This window comes from Fomitopsis serialis (genome assembly GCF_022376445.1).
Source record: "Fomitopsis serialis strain Sig1Antser10 chromosome Unknown B0H18scaffold_123, whole genome shotgun sequence".
Taxonomy (NCBI): Eukaryota; Fungi; Basidiomycota; class Agaricomycetes; order Polyporales; family Fomitopsidaceae; genus Fomitopsis; species Fomitopsis serialis.
Window position 1 is genome coordinate 29404 of NW_025955083.1, and position 14694 is coordinate 44097.

The 14694-nt window shown below is 54.3% G+C and overlaps 3 protein-coding genes across 3 annotated transcripts; 2 read left to right on the forward strand and 1 right to left on the reverse strand.

Annotated features, from left to right (window-relative positions):
- Positions 1 to 8892: 8892 nt before the first annotated feature.
- On the forward strand, positions 8893 to 9304 carry B0H18DRAFT_857147 (uncharacterized protein; the record flags this gene model as incomplete). The annotated part of the gene is made up of 2 exons (XM_048039665.1): positions 8893 to 9040; positions 9087 to 9304. Coding segments are annotated over 2 exons (366 nt in total), but the record flags the coding sequence as incomplete, so codon positions are not given.
- A 2960-nt stretch (positions 9305 to 12264) lies between these two features.
- B0H18DRAFT_864660 (uncharacterized protein) lies at positions 12265 to 13112 on the forward strand (the record flags this gene model as incomplete). Its single annotated transcript, XM_048039751.1, has 3 exons — positions 12265 to 12339; positions 12391 to 12564; positions 12612 to 13112. Coding segments are annotated over 3 exons (750 nt in total), but the record flags the coding sequence as incomplete, so codon positions are not given.
- Positions 13113 to 13521: 409 nt separating this feature from the next.
- B0H18DRAFT_1124433 (uncharacterized protein) lies at positions 13522 to 14448 on the reverse strand (the record flags this gene model as incomplete). Its single annotated transcript, XM_048034848.1, has 3 exons — positions 13522 to 13794; positions 13846 to 14259; positions 14314 to 14448. The coding sequence occupies 3 exons, from the start codon at positions 14446 to 14448 to the stop codon at positions 13522 to 13524; spliced, it is 822 nt and encodes a 273-aa protein (XP_047887545.1).
- Positions 14449 to 14694: the final 246 nt, after the last annotated feature.

Genomic DNA, 14694 nt, shown 5'->3' on the forward strand with positions numbered 1-14694 from the left:
AAATATAGTAACAACGTAACTAAATACGGTAGGCGTACATTAATAGTTAGGCCCGGGCAACGAATGCCTGCGGGTCGCGGTTGTTATATGTAGCACGGAATAGATTAACGTACGCAGTCTTGATTCTATCCGTAGCGTCCGTAACACTGCGCAGACGTCGCATACCACTTATGCCGATTTCTCGGTCAGAGAGTCTCTCGCGCACGCCATGGGTGTCCACAAGCACCTCCTGAAGCGGAACTACAGCGATGCAGACAAAGTGGTGAAGAAGTTGCGGCGGGGGTCTCCGGTCCCGAGGATTGAGCCTGATCCGGATCCAGCGTTGCAAGCGGATGTGTCGTTTTCTACCGTGTCCTCGGGTCCTAGTGACACCCACGACCTGGATTACATCCCCGGGCCGCAGGGCAACGCAAAGAACAAAGGCATCCAGCGTCGCTGATCCGCTTTCGTCGCGCGTACTTTACTCAATCGTCGTCTTGTGTCCGATAGTCGTTCCAAATTGCGTGTACGTTATCTCCAAGGTCCGTCTCCCCTCGTGTGGTGTAAGTTGTTCGCTGTCGTCCGTTGTACTTGTACCTACTATGTCCTGCTTTCGTGCTATCGTAGATGTGTACTGCTACCCGTCATCGCACCGTATTCAATGACATTGCTATCCCTGAGAGAAAAGCGTGGTTATCCGTTCTTGTTACGTAAGGTATTGAACCCAGTCAATGTACCACTGTGACCAACCCTCAAACACGTCGCCACAAGCTGCGAGGCGTGCCTCACTCCGTTAACCATTGCCGACCTATCAGCTCAAGCATGTCCCTAGCACTGTCACCGGACGAGCAAGTGGACCTCGTCAAGTTGCTAGCCCGGACCAACTCGGAGTCGCTCACCCCCGCCTTATTGTCCTTGTTTGAGCGACTTCAGCAACCACGAGGCAATCAAGACACACCGGATGAACTTGCAGGACATTTCAAATGCCCCCGAAGTGAGTAGTCTGCGCTCTTTGGGAAGTAACCAATAATGAGATTGACCAGCGAGCCAAGTGAATCAATCTACATCAAGTGAACAAGACATATCGGTGGCTTCAATGTCTAGGACGAGTAATGGCGGTACCAGTGGTAGTGCGGTGGGATCTGGAAGCAATGAAGTACGGAACATTGGTATGTCTTTGCAACTGTTGCCTGAATACTGATCATCGTTCTGAGTCTATATGGATAGGGATGCACAGCCCTGCAGTCACCGTTACCCCAGACTCCGGGATAGGCCCTGTGCGACCGGCGAGGTCCGTGCGTGCCTCTCGGGTGCAAAATTCACCTTACGCAGCGGAGGACGGCCGTTCTGCAAATTCCAAATTCCCGAGGAATGCGCTCCGCTTGCTCAAGCCGCCACATCCGGAGCCTGATTGTATCCGTGGGGGTATCCAACTAGCTGTTAAGCAGTGGGATACACTAGAGGCACCCGTGCAAGCATTATCAGCTGCCGTATCCAAGTCACTTCACATGCTCACCGCGGATCTCACGTCTGAGAGACTTCTAGACACCGGCAGAGCGGTGCAGCAGACGACGGCACTGTTACAGGGTGCCCCGTACAAGGAAGACGAGTCAATCACAGATTTGGCAGCCAGGTGCTCAACTAGCTTGAAGGTCGACGCATCCGCGAGTTTCTGGGTGATGGTTAGCCTTATTCGACTGGCCTGTAGGGTGGCAAAGTAAGTCTTGTATTGTATTCCGTCTCAGGTGCTCATGTACTTCACAATCACCTAGGCTCCTTCACGCGGACAAGGATTTGACTGTGACCGGTATTTGGCGGAATGAGTTCGGTCGAACTAAAGGCGCGCCAAGCAAAAGGTGGTTCCAAGACTGGAACACCATGGGTATTAAATTCGCGCGAATTGCGGGTGGAGGTGAGTCGCGTTCTCTCACATCATGAAGAGCGTGCTGGGAAATGACGTCGGTGCAGGCTCAATCTACGCCCTAGTACTAGTCGCTTCACAAAATCTCAGAGTTCGCCTCGGCACCGCTGATGGACAGGTCGCACAGCAGATAGGCAACTTGCTGAGGTGGCCGGATGGTAAGTGACGGATCTCTGACACATTGTCTCCCTACTCACAAGCAGATGTAGATTCCCGAGATGGACGCACCGTCAAACGTGACATAATCCCCGCCATAGCGCGTCTTCGACAGGAGTACCCAATGACTGTGCTATTCCCTCATATCCATGCTACCCTTCCGGACAGCACGTCTGAATCTCAGGGCTATTCACTGCTCTGCGGTGATCTAGACGTGTCGGACAATTTCTTCGACTCGTTGAAACTGAAGTGAGTGGAGAAGCATTACTTCAATTCACCATCCATTCGTCTTATTGTGTATCCATAGCTCATTCTGCCTGGTACTGCGGTGCAAGGCCCTGTGGACATCATGCTATCCTGGCAGTCCCTTGACAGGTGACGCGTCCCCTAGCACACTAGAACAACCAGTTGATAGTAGAGGCTCATCACCTCTGACGCCGCTAACCTCGGACAATATGTCCGTGGCCAACCATGACGATCAACACGACAGCTACGTTCTGCCAGGCGATCATGCACTGCTCGACGATCTTGATACTGAAGTGCACGTTGTCCACACGTCTTACGATGCTCAGCACGAGGACAACCAACGTTATCCCGCCCCTCGCGGGGACAAGGACGGCAATGTCGTTTGGACAGAGAAAGCTAGGCGACGTGCACAAGATGCAATCTCACCCACCAGCCTTCAAGACCTGGAGCATAAAGTACGTGGATCAGCTCATTTTCATGATATTCGCCATCAATCCTTGTGTCACACAGTTAGGAGCACTGTACAGTCACGGAAAGCGCACCAGTGTTGATGCATATGTCCGCATACCGTTAGAGCTTATACCGTGAGTTATCTTGTGTTTTCACAGTCAGGTCAAGCTAAGATATTGGGCAGGGACGTGTTGACCGTACGTGGTGCAGAAGGCGGCTTGATCGCTTGCGTTTGCACGTCCATGCCCACCAGCATCAGAGCCAACCTCACCAATAACTTCATTGCCTGTTTCGACGAGGACCCGCTGAAGACAATCGAGAGCGCGGCATCGAATGTCTCTGGACGATATCAATTCGAGACGATGTATTTTCCTGGTATAATAGACACTGCACGAGAGTAGGTGGAAGAACGTTCTTGAAGTCGTTTCAACTGACTGTGAATCTATCCTAGGGACATGATGCTCCGACGGACGTACCACCGCAGATGATGAGCAGATCCGGTCGCTCAAGAACGAATTACAGTCAAATGATACCGTACACTTCCAAGGACATGGAAGATCATCGACCTGTATACCAGTCACTCAAGTCAATTCTCGGCAACATGTTTGACTGGATTGATGACAAGGTACGCATGTTTGTGCATACACGATTATACAATGCCGGACTGAATCAATGACTATAGCTTCACAGAATTCTCCCCGAGGAGTATGACTACCTGGAAGCGACAGCTGACATACTCCCGGATCAACATCATTCGCTCGCCAATCCGTTCGTCAGCTTGGTGGTGAACATCAATGTTTCCACTTACGCTCACAGGGATGGCCAAGACGACAGGGTCTGCCTTGTACTGCCCATCGGCGATTATGAGGGCGCCGAGCTGTGTCTGGAGGAACCCGGCCTCGTCATACCTCTCCAGCACGGAGATTTTGCGGTCTTTCCCTCCTGCAGGGTTACTCATTTCAATCAGCACTACAAGGGCAGGAGAGCTTCTCTTGTACTACATACGGACAAGGAAATGTCGACGTGGAGGTTAGCTGATCGTAACGGTTGGTCATCTAATACACACTTCCGATAGTTGTAGCACGATGTATGTATACAATACCCTATAGTGGTTGCAGTCCCAATCAACGGTACCCACTACCAAGTCGTGCAGCAACTTAGACACTTGTCAGCATGTCCATGTCCCGGCAAGGTGCGTACCCGGACCTTAATGTACTGTGGGAACTGCCAGTGCGAGGTCAGTACGCGAAGTTCGAACTTACAAATCGGCGTCTCTGGTTGACTCTTACCCTCTGGATTCTCTCTGGCTTGCTCGATAATGGCTACGCGCAGAACACGCTCCCATGCGAGGCAAGACGAGTTGGGGTCGTGCAAAGCAAGAAGCCCAAAGCAACGAGACGCAAACCGACTGAGGCATCTAGCGCAACAAGTCTGTCCAAGGCGGCGTCTCCTGACGTGGACCGCGGGGTGAAGCCCTTGTCTGCAAGCGAGGAGAAGATGCTTGGAGAACTCCTGAAACGAAGAACGATAATCAAACAGAATGATATCACACAGAAGAAGACTGGTGAGTACATTGTGTTCGCTATCCACCATACTCATCTTCTGTGACAATCAGCCGTGCGCAAGAGGGCAAAGGCGTTGGTTGACGAGGAGCAAGCAGCTACCGAAGACGAAGATACTCAGCCGGCTCGTAAGAAAGCCAAGCCCATCGAGGAGTCGGAGAACGATGCACCACAGGAGCCTGACGACCTTGAGGTAGAGGCTGTCGGTGATAGCCCGTCTCCGAGTCCTGTGCCCAGTAAGTGTCCCTTCAAATATTCTCTTCACAATTGCTACTTACGTCGCACACTAGCACGTCCCAGGGCTACTGAAGATACCACCCAGAACAAGTGCAAAGATACCACGGTGATAGTTGATGAAGGCGAGCAAAGAATTGCTCTGGCCCTCGGTCAGTTCCTTCTCAGTACTGCATTGGCGTACGTATGATCATACTTGTGCGCAGGAGGTAGCTCTCGTGGGAAGGGCAGACTTGCAAATAAGAACGATGAAGAGATTGCAGACGATCAGTCGGAAGACCGCGCGAACAGCCCTGTGGAAACGCCCCGTAAAGCTCGCTCAGCGAAGAAGCAGGCCTTTTTGATGATCGATGCTCAGGTACTTGCATTTTGTTGCAAATCTCCGAAGCTTTGACTCACACTTGTCTTCCAAGGCGAAGGGTAAGAACAAGGCCAGTTCAAAGCTACGCAGGACGGTGGTTTCAGACGACGATGAGGAGGAGGAACACTCTTCGTCTGACATGAGAGACGACGGCAGTGGAACGGAGGGTAGTGAAGAGGAATCGGATGAGTCGGATGATATCGTGGTGAGTCCTGTTCCGAGTTTGAATCTACGGGGAATGTTTGCGACATTAGAGCAGGACGTGACGCATGCGAAGGGCAAGAAACGAGCCACAGGGAACGTAGGTCGAGTCAAGGCTCGTCCGCGAATCCGGGCGGGCGATCTGCCACCCGATATCCGCCCTCTTGTGCACGTCGCGCAGAACTGCCTCCGTCTCTACCTCTCACTCAACACCGCGTGGATCGCCGACGGCAGCGTTGCCAGCTCTCGCCTGCAGAGCAAGCATGACATCGTCACTGATGTGTTGCAGGAAGCCCGATTTACCCGCGACAAGGAAGGGCGGAGGGTGAAGACGCTGAAGAACGGATACAAGATGTTGGAGAAGAAGGGCCCAGAGGCAGATGCGCTGAGGGACAGGGTACATACGGTGGTGAGCCTGAGTGATTCATATGTATCTACTAATCGACTCGACTTGCGACATTGGCTGCAGGTATGGACAACAGCATCGCAGTTGAGGAATGAATTGAAGAGGAAAGCCAAGGCCGTTGTCGAGCACACGTACGGCATGAACACCCTATCGACACAGCAACGCATGTCTCTCGCCCGCTGGCTCCTCAAGTCCTACCCTATGAAGATGCAGGGAATCAGGCGTGAGTTACCCAACTTCGTGTTCGGCGACATGCACATTGCCTGGCGCAAAGACCGAGTTGACAACAAGGTAAGTACTCCGGGATTATAGCGAGAAGAACGTCATAATTAACACATCGTACGGTGAACCAGGAGAGCAGTGTCAAGACGCAGCTCCCGTTCAGGCACCCCGCGATCGCGGAGATTATTGTGCAGCAGTGGTTCCAGGGCCATTCGGGAGCTAATCCGCCGGTGGAACGTTTCAGTGAGATGCCGGACAACTTAATCTCGCTCGTCTGCAACTCGGTCAGTGTTGCTCTAGTTGCGAGTGAGGATATTCTAATGCAGACTGCATGATTAAGATCGAGATCGCGCTGCGGGAGACAGCAGTTGGCACCAAGATCTTGTTCACCAACAAGCTGTATGCTCCAAAGTAAGAGAACACGACGGTCCTCATCTACTGGCTGACGTGTTGCGTTGACAGGTGGGAAAACCTGATGTCCATTCTCGAGGCGATATCCACCAGCGCCCCAGATTACTGCCTGGACATGAGGAAATACTTGTGGAGTCGCATCAGGTGTGTCATTCTGAGCATTCACAGGTGATTGATACTCACTACATTTGCAACATCCCAGTTCCCGGGTCGAAGGCCAAGATGCGGACACGTCCGAAGGCGAAGAGAGCAAGGACGGTGATTTCATGGACTTCGCGGCTGAGCTCCAGAACCTCGTCAAGCCTGCCTCTACATCAACGTCTACGTCCACCAAGCCTCCCTCTGCGAAGGCGTCGTCCTCTGCGAAGCCTTTGTCCTCTGCGAAGCCTTGTCCTCTGCGAAGCCTTCATCATCTGCGAAGTCGTCTGCAAAACCGTCCGCAAAGCTGTCCGCAAAGCCGTCCGCGAAGCCGTCCGCGAAACCACAACCGGCAAAGACGTCTGTGCACGCGAAGGCTTCTACGTCAAGAGCTCCACCAGGTAAGGCTGGAGTCATTCTGGGAGCAATGAGGTCCTAATAGTCTTGCAGACGAGGGCGGCGACTCTGAATCCCGCGAGCAACCGTCTGAGATCGACGAGCTGGGTCAGGACATTGGTGACAGAGAGGAGCGCGTAAACAGTGCCGGTAAGCACGTCACTCAATGGCTCTCACTCATGACCGACTGGTGTATTGCATGCAGAAGACCAGTCCAAAGCGCAGGACGACGGTGCACCGGCCACCGACTGAACGCCTCCGCGGTTTGACAGAGTCTTCCAAGGGTGAGCTATTTTTTGAATAATCACTCAGTCATGGAGGTCCGTTTCTGAACTATTTTTTGTAGGTCCAATACTATACCATGGTCTTCAACTCAATATCCCTACCTTGGGAGATTCTCTCGCGTTGCGACATCGCATGTGTTGCAACTGTAGGTTAAGCCTGAGTTGGTCGCTCACAATCCTATCGTCAATTGTACTTGTAGTAGCTTCCATGAATCGGTCTGTACATGTATCACAAATGCGTCGAGAAATATATTCAATGCCCTGCTGGTGATTGTAATGGGTGTGCTGTCAAAACAGGAAGCTGACTGGAACCCTTGTAAATGAGCACATAAGCTGTTGATAAGTATTTCTTGCGAGCACTTGCCAAGCGACAGTGCATAGTCATCAAGACTAAACTGAAGTTCTTGTACCAAGACAATGAAGTAGCGGCTATTACTTGGCTCTCTTAAAATAGAACAGTAAGAAAGTCACTTGTCTTTCTGCCTTGAATCACTTCTCTGGCTTTTCAAGTCGTACAAGACAGCTCACTTTTTCCTGATGGTCCACGTCCCACAGGAAGGAAGTCATTGACGACCATATGAACGACTCCAATTGGCGCAAGACGACTGGTATGGGTGAGACCTTTGCAAAGTTTCATGACGATCGCAGTCTCATATTTCCGTGTCGTAGTGAAGATGCTCTGCCGAAGGTATGAGCAAGCACGGACGAGCAACTTGTCTACTCGTGAGTTTCTGGACGACATCGAATCAAGCAGCAAAGCGGAAGATCTAGCAGTGTGGAAGAATATTGAACGGGCGGCGATGGCAGGGCGGCGTCTTGACGTCACCGTCATGGCTCCCTATGAAGTCTCAGAACAGAAAGGCAAGCGTCATCTGGGGCTGCCGCGCGCATTTCTCACATGTTTGGAAAGCTCCTGGAAAGCGAGAGATGCAGCTGATGTTGGAGCAAGAAAGCGGGCACCGTCGGGGGCATCTGGGACTCGCGTCTTGGCTAGCAGATGGTATATACATACAGGAGCAACAGTGCGTATCCAGCAAATCCACTCGAACATTGGGCGCTGACTCGTAAAGTATAGGCTCCAGGTGTCTGCGTTGGCAAGGCGCGCTGACACGCATGGGTTGGTGAAGGATCAACTCCAGCTTGCGGGAAAACGAAATCGATTGCAGCATGCCATTTCCCGCTTTGAGAACAAAGCGGCAACATTTCTGGGGGATGGCAGCGAGGATGATGACTCCAGCGACGATGAAGACAGTGAGGAGGACTTACCGCCAACCTACACTGGGGAGGATTGGCCTGATCCCGTCGAGGACCAGGATGTGACGGAGGCTACCTTTGACGTAGACGAGGAGCCGGAAGACGAGACAATGCCCGAGGCAGTGACCCTTCAATTGCCCTCAGTTCTTGGGCTGGCGAAGGTTACCCGCTTGGGCAAAGCGGACCTTTTGGGCGAGGAGCTTCGCTTGAGAGAAGGACAGGCGAACGACGCGCTACATAGGCTGCGAATGTCAGTTGGGATGAAGTCGGTGACGCTTCAGTCCAAGCTGCGCCAGGCGAAGGGAGTCCGTCTGTCCAAGCGAGTGTGGAACGAGGTGCACACCTTGGAAAAGTCGATCGCGGAGCAGGCTAGGATTTACACTCAAGCACGACTGGCAATCGAGCGGCTGCTGCTCACCCCTAGCGAAGCCGCCTCGCAACGACTGAAGTACCGTCATTTTCACCAGAGGAAGATGGCTCAGGCTAAGACGGACAAGGCGGCAGCCAAGGCGGTCAAGGTGGCAGCCAAGACGGCAGCCAAGACGGCAGCGAAGGTCGGGGGTCGGGCTGGAGCGAATGTACCAAGCAGTTCCATCCTCCCATTGAACGCGATGGACAAGCTCGAGGCGGAATTTGCTAAATTTGTCCTCACGGTTCCCCCATTAATCCGACGTTACCGCCCTCTAGAGCAGGAGGACCTGAAGGCCGTGACACATCTGATGGATAACGAAGAGCGAAACACAAGGAATAAACAGCTTTCCTGGATCTGGCAAGTCGATGTGAGCGGTGATTTAGCAAACTCAGAGTGGCTAAAAGAGAGTGAGTCCCTGCACCCCTCATTGATCTGCGTTCTGACAAGAGATAGTACACCGCGTGAACTGGTTGCGTGCGAAGGCCAGACATGACCGCTGGCGGGAGCAATTAACGCTCGTTGTGGAGGAGATGAAGCAGACCATTCGATCGTTCGAGTTCAAGGCGGACGAATGGTCCCTAAGGTCAGGGAGCAGCTTTGGAGCCCAGTGCTATGCGAGAAAACAAGAGGCAGTGTGGTCTGGCTTAGCCAATAGGGCCAGAACCGCGTTCACCGCGTTGACCGAACTCGGGGATACGTAGACGTCTCATGAACATAGTTACTGCGAGTTGAACTGGGATACATTGTACAGCCTGGTAGACGGAGTTACTCGAACGGAACAGTGTGCCCAAGGTGGAGGTGAGATCTGTAATGTTTGAAATAGCACCACTGGGGATGCGGCTGACTAACCGACTTCGCGACCTTATCATGTGTGAACCATATGTACGACACACGATCTCCATCCCATTGCGCCGTCTGATGCTCCAAGACGTGGCCTAGAATGCTAACGACCGTGCCAGGTCGCTGCTCCAGCTCCAACTTCAGGTCAGGTATTTGAATGCATCCTCCCGTAAAGTCGCCCACTGTCGCGATTATGTCCAATACCGAATAGGCAGAGCCAGGGTCCCTGTGGCAAGGACTCTGTCGGTTATTGATGATTGTGACTCCCGTGAAGGGGGAGGGCCAGAGGCGCAAGGAGTCGGTGAGATGGGCCTTTCTGGACAGCGCACGTTTGAGTCTGAGACCGCGCATACACTGGTCGTTGTGCATGATGTTGAGAATCCCACCGATGAGCGCGTTGGTTTCCTGCATCTCCAGTAAGAAGCTTGTGCCGGACTTCGCGTGCTTGCCGTTGATTGTAGCCGAAGAGCCATTCAGTGGAAAAACTCGCTGTTAACGGTACAGCCGGAGTGCATTCCGGCCGTTGCCAACGGTAGACCCGCCTCCGGCCGGAGCCCTCCGGCTTTACCGTTCGCAACCACTGCCGGGGCCAACGGACGGGCCGGCCAGACAGCACACCCTGTCCCTCCGTCAGTAGCGGGGCGGCCGGAGTGTGGTGACGCGTCGGAGGACACAAACCAAAGGGCCGCCCACCTTGCGCCTTGCTGGAAGCATTACGGCCGGTCCTTATGTACAACGCTGCAAGCCTGGCGGCCGGACGACCTCCAGTTGTCGACACGGCGGCCGGTGTCAGAAACCTCGCAGTTGCAACGGAGCGGCCGGACGACGGAAAATCATCATTGAAACTGGTGGGCCGGGGCCGATACGTCGACAACGGGGCGGCCGCACATTATCCGCCTCGCAAGCAAACGGAGCGGTTAGTGCGGCATGAGTCTGCTTGTAACGGCCCGGGTGTCGGAATTGGGGGGGGGCTGCTGGAAATCTCGTCGACGCTAGCCTAACGGGGCGGTTGGTGCCCACCCGAGCCTAGCATGGCGGCCGGCCATCCACTCAGCATGTTTTCATCGGGGCGGGCGGTTATAATTATTTGCCGTGGGTAGCGGCGCGGCCCCCCGGCACCCGGTTGCATCGGCTCGGGAGAGCGCCTCCCCCTCACGCTCCCAACACAGCGGCCGCAAACATCCAGCATATTATGCCCACCGGTCGGCCGGGGTCCCTATGTTCTCAGCGTTCCGGCCGGAGTGACATGCCTATTGCCACGAACGATGCGGCCGCATGTCACCTGTTATCAGCCAGCTCTCCGGCCGAGCGTCACTTGCTTGTAACGGTCCGGCCGGCCCCTGCACGCTACCTTTTAAGCGTTGCGGCCGGCTGCTGTATCCAGGATAAGCAACGCATAGGCCGCACTCGAGACGTTATTTTCGGCCCGGCCGGAGGTCATGATTTTCATCAGTTGACGGTGCGGCCGGAGCTGTGTCTCATAACATTGGACGTGCCGGCCGGAACACACTCCTGCCACACACAGTGCGGCCGGAGTCAACGAACCAACAATGGCACGGCATGACCGCAGGTTGCCACTCGTTGCCCACGAACGGGCCAGAGCTCGGCTAGTTCAGTAATGTTTGGTCACTCCTGATCGCCTACTTGAAGTGCTAATCCAATTATCTACGTCATTAGGCGAACACCATACCAGACTACATTGCTCATGCAGTGTTTGACACTCCAAATGCATGAGTTCCGCGGTGTGCAATTCGTCAGCTAGGGTACCTGTGAGAACTGTCTGTTCTATAAGTATGTGGGTACCTCACGCCGGCGATCACTACCATTGGTTCTATGTTTTATGCTAGCCTTTCAACTTCGACGCCCGGGTTACAAGGTGCGCCGGCCGGTGGGCGACATGCGCCGGCCGGTGGGCGACATGCACCGGCCGGTGGGCGACGTGCACCGGCCGGTGGGCGACATGCACCGGCCGTTGGGCGACACAGCCGGCCCGTAAATGTCATGTGTCGGCCGCGCAGTGACTCAGGCCGGACGGTGAAAAGCGTGCGCCTGCCAGTCAGAGACATGCGCCGGGAGGTGAGCGACATGTGCCGGCCGGTGAACGATGTATCCTGGCCGGTGAACGACATGCGTCGGGCTCTGAGCCACGTCCGCCGACCACTGAGCCACATCCAGGCGCTGGCAAAACACGTTTGTAGCCTCGCCATGTGTGTCCCCAACAGTAACTTCGGGCCCACGGCATGGCAAATCTCGCTGTGCCACGTTGTTCAATGGAAACATGTGTAGTCATAGCATTGATGGCTTTATCTAATAGGGCGGTCTGCCTCACGGATAGCGCTGTACACATGAGGCTAACACGTGTATGCGGTGAGGAGACCATGAGGTGGTAACTTCAACCGGATGATAAACTCGCTCATAATGTCAACCCTCCACAAGTCTCCCGAAACTGCGGTGTGCCATGACCACGGCGGAAATCACGCAGGAGTATTGTACCTTTCTCACTGCTATGTACGAGCACCATCTGGCTGGGAATCCAGCGGGCAATTCCCTTGCGAGCTCTCTCGCTTGTCCCCTTCCTGGACTACTCTTGGATGTTGCACTTGTGCGCCAGGCCAGGTGTGCGGGAGAGCAGCTTGCTAAGGCCTACTGTAACCGCAGTGAGTACTTAATTCAGTCTACACAGAAACCTCTCGGCAGCGACCAACCTCTTCATTCAGTTGCAGTAAAATGGGATGCATCAGTGGCCACCCCTCCCCTGCAGCCAGACCTCATTTTCACTCATCCCAATGAACCCGCCACGGTGATCGACCCCGAGAACCGAATACTTCTATGGTATTTGCCCGGCGTTTTGACCGAGCACTACCGGGTACGTTGAGGTGATCGGCCTCTGCGATGCCTTCAGCTGACAATCCCACAGACGGTCATATTGCAAGCCGCAGCGATCCTAAGCCCAATGGTAGAAGCCAATCCCCCGACCGACGATGGCTCGTGGCGGCAGCAAGCCCAATATTTTAGAACACCACGGCCCGGCGATGAGTTCACACCGGGCTCTGTGGCATTCTCCCCCGGGTGGTTCCCCCAAGCTCATAATGTATGTCTTTAATAAAACCGTATCCGCTCATAACTTATGACTCTCAGGAGAGTAATTCGCGGCCCGCAGTGTCTGTGCTTCTCCGGAAGGCTGACTCCGTCGGCCGTGAGTGGCTTGAGGCAATGGTCGAGCCGCACATCATTATCTCCGGCATGCTCCACGTCATGCATCCACAGCTGTATTCCTGCGGCATTGCATCCCTGCAGGCATTGCGAGGCGACCCATCCCGAAGGGTTGTGCTTGACATTTGGAGCAATCCGTTCAATGCCTTGTCGATCATGCTGAACCGGCGCAGCCGCTTACATCAGGACCAGATGTCGTCAAAAGAGTGGTACGACATGTTGCTCTCCGTTGGCGGGGATCCCCACCTGGTTATTCGATTTCCCACAATTCCCCTTGTACTACCATACAAAAGCGGTACAATTGCGACGTTCTCGGGGGCACGCCTTCCTCATGAGGTCCCGGAGTCGCAGGCCGAGCGGGTCTGTGTAGCATACTACATGCGGCCGAATATTCACGCATGGGCACGTGTGGCCATGGCTGGTTGGCGTTATCTATGGGATTAGTGTAGATGATGGTGCCACTCTTGAGCGCGTTCAGCTGCATCAATGAACGGTGGCTTTCTATGACCACATCACATTCATCTGTGATTCTGATGCTAGGAGTCTTGCCGGCGAGACAACCGTATATGCCGGCCACTTAATTCGCCGGCCGGTCAGAAAGCTCCGCCGGCCGGCAAACTTCGTGTATCCGCACTGTGAATCCGCACTTTCCATAGTTGCCCTGGCCTCAGGCGGGGGAGAGGGCCAGTGAACTGCCTTTTCATTTGCACGCCAGTGTGTACACCATAAATCTACATTGCATACAACATATTATAAATTGCCTCGTCCCCTGTCTGCTCGTGTATCAATGATTGGTGGATGTGCAATCCACCGGCGAGCCACCGAATTCCTTCAGCTATGTGCCGACCGCGGCGGGTTGCTGGGTGGCGAGAGCGCGGCGGCATAGAGACAACTCGGCCTCGTTTGCATCTAAGGCTGCATTCCAGAACTCTATCTCCGCCATGATGTACGTGTTCATCGTGTACATGCAGTCGCTAAGCCGCTCAAGCCACGCGAGCCCCTCCGCCATCATGTCGTTCGGCATGTGCTTCCTACCAAGAAGGCCCGGTTCGAGGAGCTCCGGTAAGACAGCAAGATTGATTTGCTGAGCATGGTAAGTCGCCTTGTCCTATTGACTCTCTTAGGACAGGCGAGTGTGTCATGATGTAGCCGAACTCACCCGCAGTGTTGCCACTTGCAGCCTCTCTTCCACTTGCCGTAGTTGCTGAGCCGACACCCTCATCTGGTCAGCGATGATCGGACCCATCTCTATCTGGCGTGTGTAGATTCCGTCAAGGACGGTTTCCGGGCTGAGAGCGTCTTGGGAACTGAGATGGTTTTGTGCGACCGCCGGTGGTTCATTCGCCGGCCTGGTGGCTGCAGGGATCGGTGGTTCATTCGCCGGCCTGGTGGCTGCAGGGATCGGCGGTTGCATTTCAGCACCCGCAACCACTGCCACCAAGACCTCCTCATGCTCCCGGCCGGGGGGCGCCATGACCTCCCAGTATTTAGTTAAGGCATGCGCAACACCGTACTCCGAAGCCACTGCAGGCCTCGCGAGCTCCTTCAGGCCGGCCATCAAGGCAGTGAGAGACTGTGCGGGGAATCATGGGCTTGGAATCGTGATATACTTGCAATGAGAACGTACAATTGCGTGTACCAGCTTTGTCAGATCTTCGGCGGAGTTTGCGTCCCGCGCGAGACCATGCATAGCTTCGCCGGCCTTTGGCGCAAAGATGTACCTCTGCGCGGTGTCGAGGAGTTCGGTGATAGCAGCTTCCATTATGAATGGCGAACGGGTTGGTGACTGTAGTGGCCGGAAGTATGTTGGAGATGTGGCTGCCAACTGATCGAATCGTGATCCTGCCACAATCTCACGGACGTCACATGATGATGCCGTCATTGCTCCATGGGCCTGGTGTCAGAAGCACTTACCGAGACACGTGGAATAGATTGCCGAGACAGCCAACATTCCGCACAATGCCCACACAAGCCCCCATCGTTTCTATCCCTCCACGTCACATAGCGT